Source organism: Spodoptera frugiperda, chromosome 16 (assembly GCF_023101765.2).
Source record: "Spodoptera frugiperda isolate SF20-4 chromosome 16, AGI-APGP_CSIRO_Sfru_2.0, whole genome shotgun sequence".
Lineage (NCBI taxonomy): Eukaryota > Metazoa > Arthropoda > Insecta > Lepidoptera > Noctuidae > Spodoptera > Spodoptera frugiperda.
The window spans coordinates 843563-864215 of record NC_064227.1 but is presented as its reverse complement, the minus strand read 5'-3'; the positions used below and the strand labels follow the sequence as shown (position 1 = coordinate 864215).

The window sequence follows — 20653 nt, the reverse complement described above, 5'->3', positions numbered from 1 at the left end:
TCTTAGGATATAAGAGCTGTTTTCAGTTGCGATAATGTTACCACTGAAGTATAATAAAAATAAAAATATAGTATATAAAAATTAGCCTGTGACTCGAGTATATTTAACATGGACTTATACTAAAATATATAATTTATCGATTTTTTGATGATCGAGCTTCTATAACTAGTGATTTATTTCAAAAACGACTTATGACGTCACAATCCCATATTTTTGTTACTTTAGTCAAAGTGAAATTGTGGGTTTATGGAAGATAAATTTCACTTACAATTTTCACTATATTTTCTAGTCTTTAGACAACTCAAGAAAAAGATGTCTTTATTTCTTACAGAAAGATAAATACTCAACTCTAAATCGTAGTCCATACAGTATTTTGATTATATTTCCATAAACCCACAACAACACCATATATAGTAACTAAGATTCATTACACAACGAAATTCTCACCCAAACACTGCAGTAGGGAACATCTTACATAAATAGATTGCGCTGCAAGAGCTTGAGAGGGAGTTTCCATAATGTCTGCGCTTGGCAGGGGATTAAAAGTAACAATAAATTGTTGTATTACTGCTTGTCTTTAAAGCAAACAGCTTCACAAAAAGACTGACAGACATTATCATTTGAAAAAAGTCTATATTAAATGTTGATTTTGAGACTTACAACCCTCTAATCGCTTGCAGCGCCCTCTATCTAGTGCAAATTCGACATTTACAATGCAAAGCACCACACGCTTACATCACAGGGTCGGTTAGACCACACACACTCGATGATTTAGTCAGCGATGATCAACAGTTTAGCAACTTTTGTCAATTTTCAATAACTTATCTGTGATTTGTCAAATAAAAATTGAATTTCGACGTATTAAAATGTATCAAAATTCAATCTTTAGGAGTCGAATCGAGAGATTAGTTATCGAAAATGACGGTCAGCGGTGCAGGTAAACATTTCGTCGCGTTTCAGGTCATAGTTTTGATAATCTTTGGTATTAGAATGAACTGTTGATTAGGACTCTAACCCCCGTACTCAGAGTCATTTAATGGTTACTTAACCCAGTCTTTAGCAATTGCTTTCAGAACAAAATCGTTACTAAGGAATAATTTAAGTAATCATTAAATGTCTCTCTGAGTGTGTGTCAGATTTGCGCATTGCGCTAAATGTGGCAGTAGCGTTGCGCATTGCGCTAAATTATATTTTAGTTTGCGCAAGTAAGACAAGTGCATTATAAAATATTCTATTGTATGACTATTATACTGAAGATCTGACTAATAGACTAGTCGCGATTGAGGACTTCTATGGACGCCCTCTACCCTAACTAGGCGACATAGGACAATAGGTAGGTCTTTATAACCTTTTCAACAGTCCATTAAAGCCAAAATTACCAAAACTATATCCCATTAATAAGTATAAGCATGTCAAAAATGTACAATATTACAGATTACAGTAAAAATGTTACAAAGCTAACAGTCAAACAGTGTTCGATGTATACAATATAAATATCAATTCCTTATGGAAATATAATGTGATTCCTTCAACTAACTTGTGTACTAGAAAATAACTTAAGTATATAAGTTATTTTACTTGTATTTGGGTCGACACAGGAGAAACTTTCAGTTCAGTTTTTGTTAACCAATTCCTTGAATTGTAATACGTTTTAGGATCGGTTCATATCTGACGGAACATGCGTTGCGTAACGCCAGAACAGACAAATGTATAGAAAAACAATTGACCGTTCACACTCAACCGATGATACGTCAGTACGACCGATGATACGCTCGACGTATTTTACGTCAGATATTTAATATGTCTACGATAACTTAGGAAGAATAGACAGAGAAGACATATTTTGCTGACTCCAAATGCTATAGTATAAAGAATAAAAGTAAGATTCTCTAGCTACAAGTTAATTCAAGTAACCACAAGGTAACTGCTAAGTAAACTGCGTTTTACTATCAAAGTATACAATGCCCGGTGACTTTCATTTATAAAGTTCAACCAGAAATATTTAAGTTTTTCTAAAAGCATCATTTTGTATACTGAATGTTACTGTTCAAGAATCGATTCGGGAATCAAACCCCACTAAACGAAGCTGTCACAAACAAAAAATGACATTCTTAACATCGTGTTAAATCTTATTATAACTTTTGTGAGACATACTAAATTAATTATTATGTTATCGGCTTACTCACGTAACAGTTTGACGAGGAACTCGACTAGTTTCAAGCCATGCTAGAGGCTCATATTCGTGAGCAGCATTCCGCAGTCGCCGATAACATAATTGATGCTTTAAAAAATTATTTTTAAACATTTCTGGTTGAGACTCCATTACAAAATTTATTCACTTACAAACTACATGATTTTCAATCATTGTCATACAAAATTAACATTGGTCTATGAAACCGATCGAGAGTCGGCCCGAACCGGAGCCCATAACGCTCGAGCTCGAAAGTCTCTTGGAACTAATCTATACAAATCCTTTGCTGTTTTGTGTTAAAATAACAATTTTAATGTTTCCTAAGTCAAATATTGTTTTTATTGAACTGTTTTATTCAGCTTACCCCATTAGTTTGTTTAGAACCGTCTGGGGGCTCTGGGGCAGATCTATAGGACCCAGTGTATGTGGTGGTGCTGATCCCACACTCCCTATTCTTTTATCCCCAGAAAGCTAGGCGCCATTTAAAGGTTTCCCCCGGTATAAAAAAGGCAGGACGCTTTCACTTGGTGGTAGATACAGCTATAAGTGCCTGCAATCTGCAATTTCGAGTCCCACCGGCGCGCTATCGACATGCGGTTACCGCCGCTAAGTGCCGCTTACGCGCAGAGGCCGCGTCTATTATTTAGTGAAACTAAATATTTTACATTTTAGTAAAACCTTTTGAGGCTTGATTCTAGAATAGAGCTCATTAAAACCGTTTTACATAGCTTTTTTTTGTACCCTAAACCTACATAAACGTATTAAAAATGTTCATGAAATATTAAAAAAATCGTATTGTATTTGACTTTCGGAAACATTTCTATTGTATAAGCCGTTTAGTGTTAATTAAATACATACAAAGTCTTAAGAAATTAATGTTTTTTAGTCTCACAACGATTAATTATTCTAATCTTATATTCTTTGATATATAAATCACAAATGTTATATGAAAAGTGCCAATTCCTATGTCAAGTAGCATTTTATTAGGTAAATGGTGATAATTCTCTTTTACATTATAATGCTGATATTACGGCTTTACCTCTGTGTTTGTTTCAGTGTTTCTTTTCAGAATCAGATAGGAAATGCCATCCTCATCTAATAATTTTAAAATATCGAGCAATTGGAAAGTATTAAATTTCCTGTCTTCTTAAATTATACCTTCTGATTTATTTTTTGCTGCATTCAGAACAATCTCATGTCCCTGGAAAATGGACTTCATTGTTTCAGTGTTTTAATGGTTGTATCTAGTGTGGATCTTGATTTACAAGAGTTGCAGCAGTTGAAGAGTTTTTAATTAATTAAAATATCATTAATATTTAGTATCCTACTGATTAATAGTATACCTACATAAAAGAGAATCACCATCATTACCCAAGTCAAATTATTAACAATTAAAATGTTAGATCACATCAAATGTTTCGCATGAAAACTGTTAGTTCCACATCAAGTGCCACATTCAACAATGGTCCTTCGATCCTAATAGCTTTTGAGATGATTTTCCCTTGCATTTGTATTCCTTATGCCACAAAGAACTTGACATACATATTAGCTATAATTAAAACTTCGACAAGAAATTAAGATTTTCACTGACTGACAAAACTAAAAGGGAGCAACAGTAGGAAGATTTCTTATATTGAATAGGGGAGTGAACCAGCAGACGTATCACCTGATGGGAAGCGATCAACGCCGCCCATGGACATTGGCAACACTAGAAGAGTTACAAATGCGTTGCCAGCCCTTTTAAAAGCATGAAAGTTGAATAGGGGCCGACAATATTAAGTTTTTCACTGACTGACCAAACTAAATGGGTGTAGGAAGCTTTTTCTATGGAATAGGTAAATCAGCAGAAGGATCACTTGGTGGTAAGCAATCACCGCCGTCCATGGAAACCCAGACGAGACACAAATGCGATTCCAGCCTTTTTAAAAGCATGAAAGATGAATAGAAGCTAGATTTTAGCTTCAAGCTAGTGAGAAACCGTCAAGAACAAATTGAAATGGTGAATTCTTGTACTGAAGGTACAAGGATCCACCTTTGGTTGTTAAGTCAATGTAGTAAGTAGCATAAGGAATAAAAATAGCAATAATATTGATACGAATAATGAAACAACTCCGAAATTACATAAAGAATGTAGTAAATATAGCGAAAAAATGCAATAAAATGCACGACACATTGAATAAAAAATAGCGAAAAATAATAATAATAAATACACATTTAAAAATGAGTTTCTAATAATCTCAACATCGATTCGTTTTAAATATTAGCTTTTTTAGTACATTTCCATTATTTATTATAGTTAAAAAAAACATACAATTTTTATATATCATGTAAATAATATGTATGTACGTTTGTGCGATACAAAGATTAACTAAGCCGATTTTGTTTTGTGAATATATCAATTCACATTGTAGTATTTATATTGCATTATTATGATAATTTTTGAGTGCCATATTTGTTAAAAGTATCATTTTTGGAACTTGTAAACGTGTGTCGTTTTAATTATGTACTCTTAACACAGTATATATAGTTGCTTTGATAACTCAGGTACTATATTACTATAACCAAAATTCAATGTCCAAAAACGGATACTTTTAAAAATACCAAACTCAAAAATATCATCAAAATCACTTCACCGTAGCATTTGCAAATTAACAGCTCATTATCTATGAGCACAGTCTATGAATGAGAGCCATAGACTCGTTGTCTATGGCCCGTGACGTCACAATTTTAACTCGCCTGATTCTCGTCTAAGAACTCGACACATGTGAATGGGAAGTGGCCGATTTTGCCGTGTAGCTCGCCCTCCCATTGGCCGTTTATGTTGATTTTTGTCACCTGGAAAATATGAAAAAGAAGTTTTAATAAACAATTTAGCGACCCGCCCCAGCTTCGCTTGGGTACGATGATGATATATTATGCATGTATTATACATATTACCCTTTCTCTTAAATCACTATATCTATTAAAAACGCATCAAAATCCATTGCGTAAGTAGTTTTAAAGATTTAAGAATACAAAGGGACATAGGGACAGAGAAAGCAACTTTGTTTTAAACTATGTACTTGGTAATTAATAAAATTACAATGACCTCGGAATAGTTAACGAAACTTCGTATTAAATTTTCAGTTTAATGAATATTTTTTCATGGAATCCTGGAATTGTTATATGCGGTGTATGGCAATTGGGTCAACTTCCACACCATAGGTGTCCCAGTCTTAATTTACATGGGTTTTAATCGTACCATGTTGAAAACTGGGTATTACATTTAATATTATGTAGCAACAACACGTTAGGTGGGATATTATGTTACTTACTTTAATAATATCGCCCTCCTCCAGTTTGAGTGCTGTCTTGTCGTAGGCATTTGGCACCCGGGGCTGCTTCACCCGGGCCAGTGCGGGGAGAGTGCGCTGAAAATTACACAAATATAATTCAATAAAAACTTGTAAAAACTTTGTATATTTATTTTCATGCAGCCTTTTTGTGGGATATGGTAGGAAATGAGGAGACGGATCACTTGCATTAGAACTCGAAACGGGATATTTACCATGTTTTTTCATTTCTATGAGTTTCCGATATTTCGGAACTGTTGCAAGCGCCATGATCACGGATGATGATAAATATCCCGTTTCGAGTTCTAATGCTAGTGTTAGTGACCATGTCAGTTTAAAAACTTATATGACGGATTACTTGATGGCAAGCTATTGATGCTGATACAACACCAGAGGATTTATGCAAGGCCTTTTTTAGGGGAGTGGAAGTCTCCGGTTAACTTTAATCACAAGGCAAAACACAACGCTTCGGTAGTTTCATGCCGGTTTCCTGTGAGGCCGTGGTATCACTCCGGTCGAGTCGACTCTCATCTATACCAATATTATAAAGCTATGAGTTTGTTTGTTTGAACGCGCTTATCTCCGGAACTACTGTTCCGATTTGAATAATTCTTTTTGTGTTGGATAGCGCATTAATCGAGGAAGGCTATAGGCTATAAAACATCACGCTATGGCCAATAGGAGCCAAGCAGAGCGGGTCAAACCGCGCGGAGGTAACTAGTAGAGAATAAACGTTCAACATACCTGCATATTAGTACGCTGCTGTGGGTGTTTGTTGCTGGGCGGGCTGGGCGGGTCCGCCAAGTGGTTGAGAGCCTCTGCCGGTGGGTATGGCACACCTGATGGGTCCAGGATCTGGAAGACATATGAACAATAATATTATAACATTTAATTTTCTTGCTTTTTTACTTTAGAAGGTAAGTCATTATCTTTGTTTCAGTTTATAATGGCACATTTTGTATTCTCCGGAGACCAAGGAACAGCCCTTCCAACACTAGAATAGTTTCAAGTGCGTTAACAGTTTTTGGGGGAGAGGCGGGAATAGATTAGGATTTCTAAAACCTTTTGTACTACTAAGATGAACAGACATCAGGAAACAGGTTGCTTCCGAATGACGGATCCAGGAGTCATGGCAGAGGCCTATGTTCAGCACTGGACGTGTTGTGGCTGATACAATGATAACAATTTATTTTTCATTCCTTCAGGATTAGTTTCTTGATTTTTTTAAAAAAAACGTTGCCCAACATTAGGATTTTCTCTTGTGTCGTGGGTGCGTTTACAAACATACAAGTTCACATGCACTTGATACCCAGACCCGGAACAACAATTTGTGGATCACACATAGAGTTGTTCCGTGCGGGTATCGAACCCGCTGCACGATGCACGGCAGCCAGTTGCCTAGCCAACGCGCAAACCGTGCAGTCAAAGTTTCACAGTGATCTGCTTACCCTCTGCACATAAGGCACGGGTATGGAGCCGGTGCGTCCGACGCTGTTGCGAGCTGTCCACCACTGCTCCTCGTCACGGTTGATCACCATCAGCCGCTCTCCGCGGCGGAATGGAAGGTCATCGGCATCCTGGAAACAATTAGTTTGAGGTTTTAATAACTGCTTATGATTTAGGGCTTAATTTTTTTTTTCTCTCGAGTGTCACAGGTTTTTTTTTGTGGTATAAGCCGGTAAAAGAGCAGACGTATCAATCACCTGATGGTAAGCAATCGCCTCCGCCCACGGACACCCGAAACACCAGAGGCGTTACAAGTGCGTTGCCAGCCTTTTGGCGGTTAGAAATTTAAGGGTTATTGGGGATTCGGGAATTGTGAAGATGGAAAGGGTAATCGGCGCGTTTCCAAACATTGAAATTCACACAGGTAGTAAGTACACATCACAATTAGAATTAGAAGAACAGATCAGTATCTGTTCTTCTAGTGAAACAAATATTAGTTACAGTCAGTACTGTAACTAATATTTGGTTATACATATGTAGAGCAAGAAATTCCAACTTCTTTAACTTTGGCACTACAAAGCCTTTAAAGATACAGACATGCTTGAAATCAATAACAACTTATCTATTGCTAACACCATTTATTACAACAAAAACGAACTATAAAAAAAAGCATTTGCAACACTTTGAAACTCTAATACACGTTATTGATGTCAGTGTACTACAAACACATACAATTGACGCGTGACCCGGGCTTCGAACCCGTTACCGTGCGTCAGTCATAAAGCAATAACTATCACCGGGTTATTTTAGCAAAAACATAATGTAAACAGCTAGTAGCTAACATCTGCTAGTTACGAATTTATTTTTATCTTTGTATTGAGACACGTTATAGAAAAATGTGCAGAAGTCTAGATTTAGTCTAGTACCATAACTCTTTTAATGGTATAAGCCAGTAAACGAGCTAATGGACCATCTGATAGTAAGCTATCGCCGCCGCTCATGGGCATCAGAAACACCGGAGGCGTTACAAATGCATTGCCGGCCTTTTGGGGTTAGAAACTTAAGGGTTATTGTGGAAGATTAGGGTGTAATTGGGCCTCCGGTAACCTTACACAAACAACGCAATACAAGCAAGCGCTGTTTCACGTCGATTTTTTGTGAGGCCGTGGTATCACTCCGGTCGAGCCGGCCCATTCGTGTCGAAACATGGCTCTCCCACACTTATTTAGTATAATTCTTTAATTAGTAAAATTCTTCGTTATAGAAATAGAAAAGTTTTTAGAGTGGGTCTACTGTAGAGTATCTACGTATTCAGCCTTTCAAACACCTTGATTGAAGTCACGGTAAACAGTTTCGCGGATGTTGACAACTGCTGTAAATCAATGCGTTTTTTCGAAATCTTTGTAGTTGTTACTATCTGGTTGTTTCTTATTGAGGAGTTACTATTGCTTTGGCAGTCTAGTGGATACAAGATTAGGATACATTTTGAGGTTGGATACTGTTGAGGCTTACTAAAACCGTTAGTTAAAGCTCTGAAAACAAGGCACCTACCGCACGGTAGGTGCCTTATTTTCATACCATTTAAAATAGGCCAGGAGAAAACACCTACCATATCTAAGTACAGTTTTAGTGAACCTATTAAAAATTATAAATACATATCAAAGTTAGTCTGTGTGTATGTTTGTTACTGCTGAAGGGATCAGGATGAAATTTGGAACACTGGTAGATTAGGTTTGGAATAACACATATGCTACTTATGTTCCTGTGTTATTCCAGAATATAGGAATGCAGGCGAAATGTACCATTATCAAAAAGTAGTCTGCACAAACACCCAATCTCGAATATTCCTTCCCATTTAGTTCAACCTAGATTCAGCGCGAAAAAGTCAGCAGGCAATGACTAATATCGTCTTAAAATAAAAATACCTACAAACAAGGAACTAGTGAGCTATGTATCATCGTGAAATCCAGGTTCCTGATGAATGTATATCTAATTATAACTGCACTAGAGCACTGCCCGTGACGTCGGCGTCGTAGGCAACTTTTTTTATGGCATAGGACGGCAAACCAGTCAGGTGACACATTATTTTATGGTATAAGCTGGTATACGAGCAGATGGATCACCTGATGGTAAGCAATCGCCGCTGTCAATCGACACCCGAAACACCAGAGGCGTTACAAGTGCGTTGCCGGCCTTTTGGGGGTTAGGAATTTAAGGGTTGTTGAGATATTGGGGATTGGAAAGGTTGGGAAGGGGAGTAATTGGGCCACCAGTAACCACTTACGCAAATGTTTCACACAGCGTTGTTTCACGTTGGTTTTCTGTGAGGCCATGGTATCACTCCGGTCGAGCCGGCCCATTCGTACCGAAGCATGGCTCCGCCGCATTTAATACAATAGTATCATCTAATGATAAGCAATCGGCGGTGCCGTCTACAGACTTATATAATGATTGAGTTACAAATGTAATACCGGGCTTTTGGAGGTTAGGGATTTTAGGACTAGGGGACTCCTAAGAAGCCGTGGTATACATGAATATCCTACAACTAAAAAGATTATAACCTCGAAATTCTGTAATAATATTTCTTTACTGTTTGTTTAGTTAATTAAGTTTATATACCGAAGAAATTAATTCGAAAAGTGAAAGTAATTTAATAATTTATATAAAAAGTGATAAACGATTCGTTTCTTTTTTATTACGTAAACTGATTAATATGCATTTAATAGTTATTATATTGAAAACTATTATAATGATTTTGATTAGCATTATTAATGTTTCATTTATTTATTAAAGGTTTGTTTACCAACAGCTTCTGTATAATAATATTAAGTACAGTAAATACATGTCTCTTTTGGGCTTATACAGTCGCCAATTATAGGTTTACCAACAATTTAATACTAACTGATAACTTAATTCTAAATAAATCTGCATGAATATTAGAATTAAACCATTTTAAATGACAACAACAAATAAAACAGTAATTCGAAGAACGAAAAAGCAAAAGTGTTGCGTTGAGTTCTATTAAAACAAAATTAGAAACGCAATGTTATATTTATAGGCTCCTGGCCTGGCTTGAAACTAGTCGAGTTACCTCGTAAAACTGTTACGTCAGTAAATGTATGTGCCGAAAAAAATATAATATCTCACAAAATAGTTCACAGTAGAAAAATAACATGTACTCACATTATTCATAATAATATGTAGACAATTACAACATAACTATGACAAGTGTCATAAAATATTGATGTTTCCATTGTGCGAGCCCAAATATATGACTGGGACTATTACAAGCGACATTAATATTAAGATACATATTACAGTTTGTATTGTTTTGGCTCAAGTTATATAATATTATGTATTTCTGGATGGTATAAGCTGAGGTCAATATTTTTGGGGGGTGACCTTGAAACTTTTAATGATTAGAGTAGGGGTTTCGGGTTTGGTTATCGAGTAGGGAATACTATTAGATTTAGTCATGTAATGTCACGCCTTTTATCCCCGAAGGGGTAGGCAGAGGTGCACGTTACCCGTACACCCACTTTTCACCATTTATGTTATAAGTCCCATGTAATAGGGGGTGAGTCTATGACCATATACTGGGCACAGTGCCAGACTCCGTGTTACTATTGAGAAAATTTCGAAAAACCTTAAAAAGCCTAGTAATACTCAACCTGAGATCTCTTTTCTGGTAGTCCCACTTGCGAACACTCGACCAACGAGACACTATTAGAATTAGGCATTTTAAAAAAAATAACAATGACTGAGACTAACAAGGTTTCTCAGCTTAAAAATTTACTTGCGTGCTGTTCTAGATTACTCTTTTGGTATTCGGATGGTAATTCTATTATTGCGCAGCCTTAGAATAGTTTATATAATAGTAATTTTGGCATGATGGCGACCAAACAATTAACCATTTAGTTCTAAGCCCATAACTTTCGCATTAATGTATTGTTTTGTGTCCAACCTCTTTAGGAATGCGTATGAATAAACGTTCATTCTTCTTTTCATTCAATTAGATACCATATTACCTTATTAAGTAAGAATTCAAAGTCCAAGCACTTATTTCAATTAATCCTAAATTAGGCACTTTTGAAACGTCAAATTAAATTGTCCGTCAGTCTGTCTGTCAGTGAAGCTAGGTGCTCGTTCCAAAGCTTCGAATGGAGAAGAACGAGCAAAAAACTCCATCGTTACTCTTTTAACACATTAAACGTCGTGGTGGTCACCGGTGACTGACGTTAGCGGAGGATTTGCCTTCAACAGTTTTCTATTGGCAGTCAAAGACTTAATAATAGTAAAATACTTACATTTCCTGAGAAATCAAATTTCGCGATGACCAGTTCCAAGACCTGATGTGGCTGCGGTGGCGGTGGGGCGGCTACCTTGGCCAGTGCCTGCGGCAGCGGCCGGACCAAGGGCGTCGTGTCCAAGTAGTGAAGCCGGTAGAACGCCAGCAGCGCCGGCATGTCGGCGAAGAGCTGGTCTCCGATCCGGAACCGAATCGTTCCGTCCGCGGACACCACGCGGTTTATTATATAGTGGGAGACTCGGTCGTCTTCTCTGGAATTTTAATGGGTTTGGCTTTTGGTGGATTCTTGAAAATTAAGGTTAATTTGGTGTTTTTGAAGTTATTCTACTGGGACTTTGTTGTTGTATTCAGTGTTCAGAAATGGTCATGTAGGTCATAAGGACTATTTACGTAAATATATTGTTCGATGATTAATTTGCCCTACTTGCTTGCTAAACCTATAGGTTCTTTATTGGGTTAATAGAGAAAACATTTGTATAGGATCTACCAGTATGTTTCGAAAGGTCCCTTGTGGGACTAGGGCTAGAAAGTAGCCATGTTTTATCTGCTTATTGAGCGTCGTAAGTATACAGAATACCACAACAGTTTAAGACGCCATAACAACAAAAATTCAACTCTCACTAACCTGACACAAAGCACATAGTCTCCTGTGATAGTTTTGGAGTCCCTGACGAGGAACACTCCACTCTCCGTCTCGTTGAGGAGCAGCCTCGTGGCCTCAGCGCGAGACAGGTCTCTGAAGTACCAGCTGTGGATAGAACAAGGACTTTAATACGTTGACTACCATGTAGGTCACCGGTTACCTACGTTAGTGGAGGATTTGCCTTCAACAGTTTTCGGATGGCAATTAAAGGCTTAAGTAATGTGTAGTTGGTATATCAGAATTAACAGAATAAAGTGACAACAGAACTGATAAAAATAACTTAGAGACAGTTAAAAACGATAGATTTCATCATCTATCTCATCTCGTAAACCTTATTTTGTCATCTGTGCGGAAGATTTAGTCATTTTATTACGGTGACACATTTAGGAAGAGATCATTAACGGCTTTTCGGGATGGGACGATCGACCATTGGATTGTGCAAAGAAATATTAAGCTTTTGACTTCAAACATTACTGTCAATCGTAGCAGTAACTAACTAGAGAGCATAATTATATAAGTGGCGAAAATTATGAAATACAACTCGGGTATTTTCAAGGTCAGAGTGATTAGGTACTTCCTAAGTCTGTGTGCTCCATCTTCAGCCACATCTTCGCTTCGCCGTTCTGGCAGTAAGCGGGTTGGTGGCCAAACGGAGACTTATCAACTAGAAAATTAGATCTTTACAAGATGTTCAGGGACTGTCCAGTTATAAAGGACCTATTTCTATTTAATTCGAAGCGAAACTGGTGCAGCAGTACCAGATAATTCCAACATTCATACACCAAGACACCAAGGAAGCGGATCGAAACTAGGAATGAACGGTTTCACTAAGAACGGATTCAAGGCCAAAACTATTAGCTGCTAATTACCAACAAAACGTTTTTGCTGTCTTAATACAAGATACAAGACGTTTTTGTACTAATTACTTCATGAGTTGTGAAAATCTCAAGGCAAATGTCCAATCGCTTAGACTTTTCAGTACATTGACAGAATTTTAATCCAAATTAAAATGGTATGATTTGATTATATGGAAGTTTTCTTTTGACTGTTGAACGTCGCCCAAAGCGGCGGGCCTTGGGCGAGGCGAGAGGGAGTGTCAGACTCTTACTGACTAAGAATCACCCCGTTCCTACTCCTGCTTTTCGAGGCGGAGCCCCGGTAAACCCGCTAGGTTGTCCGCAGCTCCGGATCAGGCATCAACCCTACTGGGGCCCATCTGTGGTGGTCTGATGGCTCTTTGAGGCGCGCGCAGAAAGCGACGCGCCGTATATGGAAGCATGGAACTTAACAATGAAAAGTGCATCTCTGCTTATCCTTTCAGATTAAACATGAACTATAATATGGAAGCAAGTACAACAGCTCACATATAGGACCACTTAGTTTTAAGTCAAATTTCCGTGGTGCTTGACGACTGGGCTTCTCCCAGTTGTGTAGTCTCTTTTGTGCCTTTAGGCTTAAGTCATTCTGTCCCCTGCATTAAATTCACCGAGGGAAGTCGAAACTATCGTTTTCTTTTTCTTCTCGACTAATAATATCTCCAGATTTATTTCGTTGTGGGATAACGTCTTACGTTATTCTTGTCCCTGGGACGCACCGGACTTTAGTGTTCCGGTGTTTTCATGGTAGTATTTACTGTATGATCCTGGCTTACAGGAGTCACAGCGGTTTAAGGAGGTTGTGGCGGGCTTATCTCATTAAAAGATTGTTCAATTATGTCTCCTTAGTAGAGTAAGGTTCTCAGGTTCGACAAAGCTCCCAGAAGAATATCAGATCTATCCTTGGCTATTTTAGGAATCATCATGAATTCCTACGAGATGAGGAACATTTGGTTTTTGGATGCAATTTGCAGGTACTTTTTAGTGCATTTGCAACACATGGATGACAGGTGTTTATCATATTGATAGCAATGTAATCAGTAATCAATAAAGATAGGCACATTTTTGAGACAATCTATCTATAGCAATCAGCTTAAGAAATACCTTTAGATTTTTTTTACAATTAACATAGAAATAAAGATGATGATGATGATGATTATCATAAGTTTACTCTAGACAATGACTATCTCAATCAATGAATCACAGTTTAACAGGAGTGTTGAAGATAGGGAAAATAAAAATTTCAAGTTTATAAGTGTTGTTTTCCAATTTCTGTCAAATGTGTAGTCTTTTAGCCCACTTTTACACCCACATGAAGAGAAGGTTATTAAACTTTCCTTGAAATACAATGAATATTCAGAAAATACTATTCTGAATCACACCAGTCCTTCCCGAGATTGGTCCCCACATGCAGAATTACTCATAAATTTTTATTTCCCTCTTCTGTTAAATAATAATTCACTTAATTTGCATAACACTTGCAGTGATTAATAACCAATTTATTTAAATATGACTCATTAATAAATAGTTTTATTAAAATTAAATGTTCTACCAATATGAAAAATGTACTTCATATCCTATAGTGCAAAGTGCGATAGTTAAATATATTAAATTTTTAATCAAAATACTGAGTAACAAGTGAGGATAATAAGTATAGTATTTATGTTATTCTTAGAATAAAGATAAACAGTTTATGGGAATAGTTATTGTGATGCAGGACTTTTTATAGCCGTTTGGTTGTAGTAACAAACTAATAATTATGTGTCATCAAGTATAATCCATGCTTAATTACTTAATGTTATATATTAGAAAGTGTGTTTGTTTGTCCTTTTTTTTACGTCGTAAGTTAGTTGGGAGACTGGAGAGTAATATTGGCTACATTTTGTCTCTTTCTTAACCCCCACTTACCCAAATTAAGGGGGGTACTGAACTATTGCAATATGCATTCTCAACTATTTGTATTTCAAGTGTAAATACTATTGTTTACTTTATTCAGATCTGCTAGTTAGCACTAATATCAGCAACAATATTAGGTATTATGATCAAAACCAGATGTGATAATAACTAATATAAACAGGAAAACAGAAACTGATTTGGATAAACCTACAAATATAAACAAATAAATATGTAGGTTATGTAGTATAGATAGCATTATTGGTATTAACTTTCTGACATCCAAACAGTCAGCGGTGATCACTCTCGCACATCTCCAGTGTAGGCTTTATAATGTAATGTTTTAATTTCTTAGTTTTACTATACATATAAGTATAACATAGTTATAAATTGAAATAAAAGAATAAAATTATGTGTATATTAATGAAAATAAGTGTGTAGGTATATATTTCAAAGAGTGAGATGAGTTAACTGCATTATAATAATACAAAATTCTTTCATTTCGTTTTGTTTAAAAAATCTGATTGCCCAACACTAGGTTTTTTCTTGTGTCGTGGGTGCGTTTACAAACATAAACATGACACTCAAACCCGAAACAAATTGTGGATCACACAAGGAGTTGTGTGATGTGCCGTGCAGGACAGCCGGTTGTCCAGTGCAGTGGCACCAACCATGCAATCATTATGTGTGTAGCTTGCATTAACTTATTACAGCATAACATATGATAAATTGGATGCTAGAAAATTCTATATATTGTGAATAATTAATTCAATCAAAATCATAAGATGTGCTACAATTAACTTTATTCTGTAATGGGTTAAAATTCAATTTCTAGTAAACAAATCTACATATTGGCAGATTATTGAACTGGGCTGTAAGAAGTTTCAAATAATTAATAGGATTTATGTCATTAATTATTATGTATGACTATTTCTGGTCATCATTTTTAAAAGAAGAAGGAAAATGTTGTAACAAAACCTTTTAAGAAATTTAGTCTTAAGCAAGTAAACATGTGTGTCATAATAATATATGTGAAATATTCCTTGTCTTTCTCAAAACAATATTTGTTTAGTTATCAAACAATAATGGATTCAAATATCTTGTTACATCTTTTGCTGTGAGCATGTACATTATTAGTAGAAAGTTTATACATTTTCACACCTTTTGATTCTCAGAGGTAGATATTTGTACTGCAGAGCCTACTTTTAACCACTTATAATGTCATGTAAAAGGGGCTGAGCCTATTGTCATAAATTAGGCAGAATTCCAAACTCTGTACTAAGTTGGAACATTTTGGAAAAGTAGAATGAGCATACTATGATTAGGTATATCTCATTTCTGTTATATTTATGCTTTTTTTCTATCATCCTAGTGTTAAAATAATCCTTAGATATTATTTTTGAGTTTAGTAATGTTAATTATATTATATGTTAGCTTAGTCAGAGGGTTTTCACATAGATATAACATCCTTATACCTACCAATGTAGGTACTTAATTAATTTAAAAGGAAAACCAATTTTTTTGAAGTTGTCATTGACCTTACACAAACACATAAACAATGTACCATTAATTTAATTACAGGGTTCTAAAATATCCAATATTTATTATAAATATAAAAATTCAGATATTTATGATAAATATTGGATATATATCAAGTTTAATATTATATCCATTTTGTATGAACATGGTGTTGATCTTTTACAGTATTATTATTTAGGCCCATATATTTTAATATGTTTTTAATGGTTTATTTCTATAGGTAGGTTCTTAAAATCTTCTTCAAGATCAGATGAAATTGATATTTATATATCACAAAATGTTATTGAACCCTGTTTAATTAGTTCTAAATGATTTCTCTTGGGCCCTAGTTTAAAATGTCTAAACAAGTTTCTGGTTAAGAAACACATAAACTAATTTCAATGGAAAATACTCAAGTCATTTAATGATTAGGTACTTAACACAGTCCTTAGCAACTGTTTTCATAGCAAAGTTGTTACTAAGGAATAGTTTAAGTAATAATTAAATGACTCTTGAGTGTGGCAGTTTGATAATGGACATACTTCACACACATACTACATGCTATGTCCATTATTTAAGAAACTTAATCAAAAATATAATAGAACAGATCATATGCTTGACTTGTATAAATAGATTTTAAAAGGAAATACCTAACTCATAAGAAATGAGTTATTTATTGTTCTTATATTAATCATGTTTGTTTATTTTAATGACTTTAGCTGACTAATTAGTACTGGAATTTAAAATATAATTTTATGTGGTTTTATACTTAAAGCTACTTATAATAACAAAAGGATAAGTTAATTAGCTAGTAATTCTTTGAAAACTAATTTGTTTTCCAGTGTTTAGTTGCGTAATAATTAGCAAATTAAAAAATATATGTTATTTCAAGCTTGTTTTTCACATACCAGTTGCTTCAATTTCACTTTTAGTTGAGAAATTCACAGAAACATAACATTTTTAGGCACATATTCATTTTGGGGTTACTTTCGTGAATGTGTTACTAACCTGGTCATGTCATTAGGGTCAAAGGAGACCCCGATCCCTGTGTTCGCCATGGTGGTACCAGGACGTCAGACTTATGCAGCAGGATACCTCACCGGGGCGCCCACATCACGAACAACACACCGGAAATGACCCTACTTATCACTTATCACCAACCCCACACGGATTCGCTGTAGTAATCACCACTACCACAAGATCGCACAACAATCCTTTATCACTCCTATACACATTAAATACCGACGTAAATTCTAATAAATTATAATTTGTTGTCATGTATCATGATTTGATGTTCACATCAAAACACATGTTTCCGCATTCGTGGCGCGCCGACGGAGCGTCGCAATACACAACCGCACTGTCCAAACTTAGTTTGGGATGTATAAGTAAAAGAAATCTATAATTAAAACTGAATTATAAATAATCTTCCTTGATCACACACGCGAAGTTTCGCTGATGATGACGCATAGACAAATTTGCATACTTTTTAATTTTTGACGCATAATCTTCTGGAACGGCCGTTGTCTATTGTAAAGATACTTGTACATAAGGCCAAAATCTACCGTTTTCTTCAGTTTTCCTATATTTCTCTAGTGGCAACATCGATTTCATTACACATCATCTTCGAAATTTTAGTCTATGGTTTGTGTCCATTGTTTTTCTACAATGTTATTTTTCTGACTGCTGCTGGTGGACGAAAAATTGGTTTCGCTGCGTCTAGTGTGAGTTAGTTCTAGTGTTCGTGTTCGATATTGTGATTTATTAGTAATAGATCACGAAGATGTCGTCACCGAGCGCTGGGAAACGACGCATGGACACCGATGTCATCAAACTGTATCCTTTCTTTGTTATCGTCATTACAAAGAACCTATTGCGTTCGAGGGCCACCATGTAAATATGTAGCTGTAGGGCCGTCAGCTGATTGTCACGACCCTTTATAAAATCAATATGGGGTGTGTTTTTAATAACATATCTTTGTTGCACACCCGTGAAAAGTTATTAATAACATTTTATTTGAAGGTTCCTTTTGATTTAGACCTTTGACTATTTGTCTGGGTAAAGAGCGTGCATTCTTTTCACGTCTCCGTGGGCCTACGTATCTATATATATCGCGTTGATAAACTGCTAGGTAGGTGCGTTACGTTAACAGTGTTCTTCCGTGTGTGCTGGTCGATGATATTTCGTAATTCACTTATGTAGGCCATGGTCTTGATTGCGCATTTTTTTTTCTCTCTGTGTTTATGGCCTTAGGCACACACAGCGGATTACTGTCTATTATGCGTAATTAATTGCTAGCAGGCTCACAGTTCCTTTGTTACTGTTGTTGCTATGTTTGGGTCATTGTCAGTAAACAGGTTTTATTTGCATTAGAATTATTCCTTGCAATTATCGTCGATGTTGTATTTAAACACATGATTCATGAAACAACTTTGTTTTGGAACATTCTGATATGTTTTGCTCAATATCTAAATATAACTCCCTCAGATAGGGCAAAAACAGCTGTAAATATTTACAAATGTTGCTCTCTGTATGTCATCAATTTACCAAAATGATTTTATTATTTTTAGCACAAGATCCATAAGGTAAGTTTATTTTTGTTTTATTTTATAAGTAATTTCATTTTAAAAATTAATTTTTCTTTGTGTAAATCTCAAATGAATAAGTATTAATTTATTTGTGTATTAATAAATTATATTTAGGTGTAGGGCTTACCCTTATGTGACAATTAAGTTACAATATTTAATTCTTGTAACTAAACAAAATGAATATCAGGTCCATTCAAACTGAAATGTGTATGATTCATCTATTTACTTATTGCCTGACTCAAATTCAAAGAACTGCATATTATGAACTCTTTTATATGAGTAATATTTACTTACATTGTGATATATTTTTTATCCATAATACCCATCATTTGGTACTTAGAAACTCCAAACTAAATAACAAACTAAAAACAAATAGCCATTTGTTATGTAAAGCTATTAAATAATTATTAATTAATCATTTTCTGTGAATAACATCTAATAGAAATATAAACATGATCCATTAAATTAATTTTCAATCAACAACACAATTAAAATAATGTGCTCCTCTATCTTAAACTAAAAAAAAAACATTGCAATTAGTCTACTTCTACCATGTAGGTACATAATTTTGCAAAATGAACATTAACCCAATGTGTTACAATTGATTTTGCTTTGATCACTTAGAAGAGAGTTTTAGATTGTCATGTTGGTAGCAAGTACCAGAGAGTTCTATACTTTGTTTTTTTAACCAACTTTATTATGATCTTTCTACCATGCCAAATTGCCAAAAAAGGAACAATGTAGCATTGGTAGCAATAAACAAAAGGTACACCTTTTCATTTATGTTTAATTTTTTCAGACAAATTTTCTTAAACCTTTTTTTTTTTATTTTCTGCAAATCTTTTCAAAATGATTTCCTTTTTCTAATACAATATAAACCTGTTAACCCTAGGGTTTTTTATTTCTGTGCTTTGTGTTGACTTTATTCTATGCCATTTTTTGTTGCATCCACTTTAATTCTAGCAAAAAAATATATTCTGTACACCTATCCAAAAATAAAATAATCTTCTGTATAGTTAGACCTAGTAAAAAAAACGTTTATTTTGTTCAAAATTAGTTGAGTTCCTATTAATTAATATTATGCTTTTAATTATAATAATATCTATTATAAATACTAATTTATTATGTACTAATAAAACTTCAAAATTAAACAAGTAAAAAGCAAAATATCTCCTTCACACAACAGTGCCTAAATCCCAAAAATAACATGACACCATATTTATTTATAGAAAAGCGTAAAGAGCCTAATGTTACGTTACGCGTCCGATTTTAACGTACATAATCACATAATGTACAAGGTAACAGACATATAAACGATAATATTCGAGTTCAACAACTTATGTATCTCAGTGCCATATTTAAGTAAATATAAATAGGTGTTAAGTACCTAAAAAGCATTATTTTCATTGATAAATGATAATAAGTTATTTTATATGATAGCCGTACTAATTGGTCACATGTTTCGTGATGAATAAAAAAAAAAAATGACGTAAAGTTTGTTTTTAATAGTTTGAAAGCGGAATTAATTTGAATGCGAGGTTTTCGGCACCATGCGTGTAAATACTTACGGTTAGTAAAAATGTTTTAAGTACTCTTAAATATATATTGAGATCGCCAAGTTATCGGCCTTTTGGAATCTAAAAATAAAGTCAATAGGTAATCTAACGTTTATCAACTGCGAATCGAACACGATAAATAGTAATAAAATTGCAATTTCAAACAAAACAGTTGCACTAGTTAATTGAAAAACAATAATGGTTCAAATTAATCTAATATACCTAAAAGCCTACTATAATACACGTGATTGGTTACAAAAATAGGTAATCTAAATTCTAAATGAAACCTATCTTTATTCAAC

At 35.0% G+C, this 20653-nt stretch overlaps 2 protein-coding genes across 2 annotated transcripts in view; one reads left to right on the top strand and one right to left on the bottom strand.

Moving 5' to 3' along the window:
• Window positions 1–4684: 4684 nt before the first annotated feature.
• Window positions 4685–17703, bottom strand: LOC118280697 (adapter molecule Crk). The gene is made up of 7 exons (XM_035601004.2): window positions 17216–17703; window positions 11904–12026; window positions 11277–11529; window positions 6972–7100; window positions 6268–6378; window positions 5506–5601; window positions 4685–5026 (listed from the first exon to the last, which is right to left on the bottom strand). Exons 1-7 carry the CDS (start codon window positions 17263–17265, stop codon window positions 4919–4921), a joined length of 870 nt encoding a protein of 289 aa, XP_035456897.1. The 5' UTR covers window positions 17266–17703; the 3' UTR covers window positions 4685–4918.
• A 130-nt stretch (window positions 17704–17833) lies between these two features.
• LOC118280698 (ubiquitin-conjugating enzyme E2 H) overlaps window positions 17834–20653 on the top strand; it is a 29412-nt gene continuing 26592 nt past the window's right edge. Inside the window, exon 1 of the mRNA XM_035601005.2 lies at window positions 17834–18043. Coding sequence (XP_035456898.1) covers window positions 17991–18043 — 53 coding nt within the window. The 5' untranslated portion in view covers window positions 17834–17990. The remainder of the gene's footprint in view (window positions 18044–20653) is intronic.

What these genes read in the sequence shown, in the direction of transcription:
- LOC118280697 (XM_035601004.2), bottom strand. Translation starts at nt 17,265, where the DNA reads ATGGCGAACACAGGGATCGGGGTCTCCTTTGACCCTAATGACATGACC. An exon ending in AATTTGATTTCTCAGGAAAT is followed by an intron (nt 7,101 to 11,276) that starts GTAAGTATTTTA and finishes AATTGTTTCCAG; the next exon opens with GATGCCGATGACCTTCCATT. An exon ending in AGCAGCGTACTAATATGCAG is followed by an intron (nt 5,602 to 6,267) that starts GTATGTTGAACG and finishes TGTAATTTTCAG; the next exon opens with CGCACTCTCCCCGCACTGGC.